We start from the raw sequence: 3,739 nt of genomic DNA on the forward strand, positions 1-3,739 counted from the left end.
GCGTGTTCACCTGAGTGTGTTTGTGTGTTCACCTGAGTGTGTTGGCATGTTCACCTGAGTGTGTTTGCGTGTTCACCTGAGTGTGTTTGCGTGTTCACCTGAGTATGTTTGCGTGTTCACCTGAGTGTGTTGGCGTGTTCACCTGAGTGTGTTGGCATGTTCAATGAGTGTGCTTGCGTGTTCACCTGAGTGTGTTGGCGTGTTCACCTAAGTCTGTTGGTGTGTTCACCTGAGCGTGTTTGCGTGTTCTAGCATGGCTTCGGCGGAGTGTGTCCTGTATCCCAGCTGCAGCAGTTCAGCAGCAGTGTGTTTGAGCGTGTCACACACCGAGATCAGCATCTCCACTGACGGATTGGCAGAAATCAACAAATGCTGATGAAACACAGCGGCCCTTCACACACACACACACACACACACACAGATGGATCAGTGTCGCTGTAATTCAGCTCTGATTAATAAACACTGAGTGTCCATGACTGTACCTGGTCTGCAGCGATGCGATGAAGAAGCGGAGGACTGAAGCTCGGTTCCCTCTCTGCTCTAGAACAGCTCTGATGGCTCTGCAGGCCTGTTCTGTGATCGCACACACCTGAACAACACACACCTGATATTTACTGTTAATATTTCTCTGAAAAATTATTCAAGAATATTTGAATAATGCATTTGAATGATGCATTTATATAGCGCTTTATTGTGTATTGTTGTGCGCCCAAACCGCTTTACAATCATGTGGGGGGGGTCTCTCCTCAACCACCACCAGTGTGCAGCATCCAATTGGATGATGCGACAGCAGCCACAGGACAACGGTGCCAGTGCACTCACCACACACCAGCTACAGGTGGAGAGGAGAGAGAGTCATAGAGCCAATCAAGTGGTTGGGGATTATTAGGGGGCCATGCTTGACAAGGGCCAGGGGGGCAATTTGGCCAGGACAAAGGGTTACACCCCTACTCTTTACAAGAAGTGCCATGGGATTTTTAATGACCACAGAGAGATTTATTAATTGTGCATTAAATATTTATTAATTGTGTATTAATTGTTTATTAAAAGTGTTTAGTGCGAGAACAACATTTTTTCCATTTACATTAACTCTCCTTTTACATAACTCTTCTAGTAAATGTTTACACAAATGCTCTTTTCTTTTAATTTGATATTTTGAGCCTAAGGACTAAAGCAGCCTTTTGTAAAAAAAAAAAAAAACTAATAAATTAAATACATTTATTATTAATAAATAAATAAATATGCTATTTATTTATTAACTTACATGTCTGATATATGACAACATACACTTCTGTAAATCAATGTAAATTACCATACTTTCATTTAGTAATAAGTTATTTTAATTCATATTAATACATTGTTTAAAACTGAGTCACAAATGTCAGTTGTGATATTTGTGTATTTCATCTGATAAAACACACATCCAAAGTAAATAAATAAATAAAAAATAATTTCCCCCCTCATATTTAACATTTAAATATCACATTTATCACTCAGTTTAAGCAAGTCCAGGACTGGAATTAAGAACCCCTCACATACATATCCTTGAATATATATTTTATAAACATTAAAGAAATGTTTATTGGAATGCTGGTCACACTTTAGTTTAGGGACCAATTTGCTGGGCTCCGCCTCCAAATTTGCTGCTTATTAATAGTTAGTAAGGAAGTTGTTAATTAAGGTATGGGGTGGATTAAGAGATGTAGAATATGGTCATGCAGAATATGTGCTTTATAAGCACTAATACACAGCCAATATGCTAGTAATATGCATGCTGATAAGCAACTGGTTAATAGTGAGAATTGATTCTTAAATAAAATAAATATAATATTTAATGAAAATATAAAATATAATGAATACAGACTTGATTATGTTCAATATTCAAGTATATACAAGTTTTTCAGTGTTTGTCTCAGTTAATGTTAATATCCCTAAACTCGTTTGGTGTGTATGACTGTCCTCAGTTGAGCGGCTGTCACTCATTCTGCACCTGATGATGCGTTTCCTGTTCTTCTTGTTCCACTACGGTCATTTGGAGCGTCTGAGCGAGTAAAAAGCAGAACTCCTCGTCTCCTCCGATCTCCTGCGCCTCCTGCAGCAGAGCGAGAGCCTCGCCGAAGCGCTGCTCATGATTGGCCAGAACCGCCAGCAGGAGTAAACTCTTAGCCAATGACAGCTGGTCTCCAAGCTCCTGAAACATATTAATGACTCTAGTGATGCATTAGGAAAGAGATGTAAGTTCATTTAAATTTCCATTTTATTAGGCTTATTTATTTATATTTCAGTTGGTAGATCTCGTTGAGTTTCTCATTTGAAAGGTAGATCCCCACACAAAAAAAGTGTGGGCACCCCTGCTCTAGAAAGAAGAGCTTTACAGAATCTGAATCACAGAATCTGTTCAGTAGCACATATCTGAAGACATTAACTCACTGACACGGTGAAATTTATACTGCAAAACATCTATTTCAGTATCTTCAAATTTCAAGTTTTACTGTGAAAGTGATGCATTAGGAAAAATTTCCATTTTATTAGGCCTATTTATTTATATTTCAGTTGGTAGATCTCATTGAGTTTCTCATTTGAAAGGTAGATCCCCACACAAAAAAAGTGTGGGCACCCCTGCTCTAGAAAGAAGAGCTTTACAGAATCTGAATCACAGAATCTGTTCAGTAGCACATATCTGAAGACATTAACTCACTGACACAGTGAAATTTATACTGCAAAACATCTATTTCAGTATCTTCAAATTTCAAGTTTTACTGTGAAAATATCTCAATATCTTTACAACAATATACATACGAGAGGTAGTGACAGCTTTTTTTGTTATTTTATATTTTTTCTGTAAGATAATCTATAATGGTGAATGCTGTTTTCTATTGACTTTTCTATTTATCTGTGAATCCTGAAAAATAAAATATATGACCGTTTCCACAAAAATATTGTGCAGCACAACTGTTTTCAACATTGATAATAATCAGAAATGTTTCTCGAGCAGCAAATCAGCATATTAGAATGATTTCTGAAGATCATGTGACACTGAAGACTGGAGTAATGATGCTGAAAATACAGCTGCGCATCACAGAAATACATTACATTCTAACAGATATTCACATAGAAAACAGATCTTTTAAATTGTAATATTTTAAAAATTTTACTGTATTTTTGACCAAATAAATGCAGCCTTGCTGAGCAGAAGATACTTTTTTTTCAAAAACATGAAAAAATCTTACCAACCTGGTAGTGATCTTAATTTACATAATGATTTACTTTAAATCTAGCACAATATTCTTATTTTTACAGTGTTAAATGAATTGATCTAAATCAGAAATATAACAAATTATGATTGCTCCAGGAATAACTGGCTTAAAACTACACAAAAAGTCTTATATTTACCATCCAATTTCAAGATGTCTGTTGTTTGAAATGTTTGAAATGCGTGTGCGTGTGTGTGTGTGCGTGTGTGAGTGAGTGTGTGTGTGAGAGTGTGTGTGTGTGTGTGTGTGTGTGTGTGTGGGAGTGAGTGTGTGTGTGTGTTGTGTGTGTGTGAGTGTGTGTTCACCTGGGCTGTCAGGTGAGTGTGAGTCAGCAGGACTTTCGCAGGCTGGAACAGGTTCAGACTCAGACACACGTCGGCTTTGGCCAGCCACAGCTGATGAGGACTGAGAGCGGATGCTGTCCATCCACACGGATCTCCGTCAGCAGTCTGAGGGATCAGAGTTAGACTGACATTAAACATCAT

The 3,739-nt window shown here is 37.8% G+C and overlaps 1 protein-coding gene across 1 annotated transcript in view; it reads right to left on the bottom strand.

The window, feature by feature from the left end:
- LOC107744981 (cilia- and flagella-associated protein 46-like) overlaps window positions 1-3,739 on the bottom strand; it is a 26,668-nt gene extending 22,929 nt beyond the window's left edge. Inside the window, exons 1-4 of the mRNA XM_016558818.1 lie at window positions 3,560-3,739; window positions 1,991-2,191; window positions 483-589; window positions 230-391 (exon numbers count right to left, since the gene is read on the bottom strand). Of these exons, the coding sequence (XP_016414304.1) occupies window positions 230-391; window positions 483-589; window positions 1,991-2,191; window positions 3,560-3,739 (650 nt within the window). The remainder of the gene's footprint in view (window positions 1-229; window positions 392-482; window positions 590-1,990; window positions 2,192-3,559) is intronic.

The sequence above is a fragment of the Sinocyclocheilus rhinocerous genome, unplaced genomic scaffold (assembly GCF_001515625.1).
Source record: "Sinocyclocheilus rhinocerous isolate Xijiao unplaced genomic scaffold, SAMN03320098_v1.1 scaffold881, whole genome shotgun sequence".
Classification (NCBI taxonomy): Eukaryota; Metazoa; Chordata; class Actinopteri; order Cypriniformes; family Cyprinidae; genus Sinocyclocheilus; species Sinocyclocheilus rhinocerous.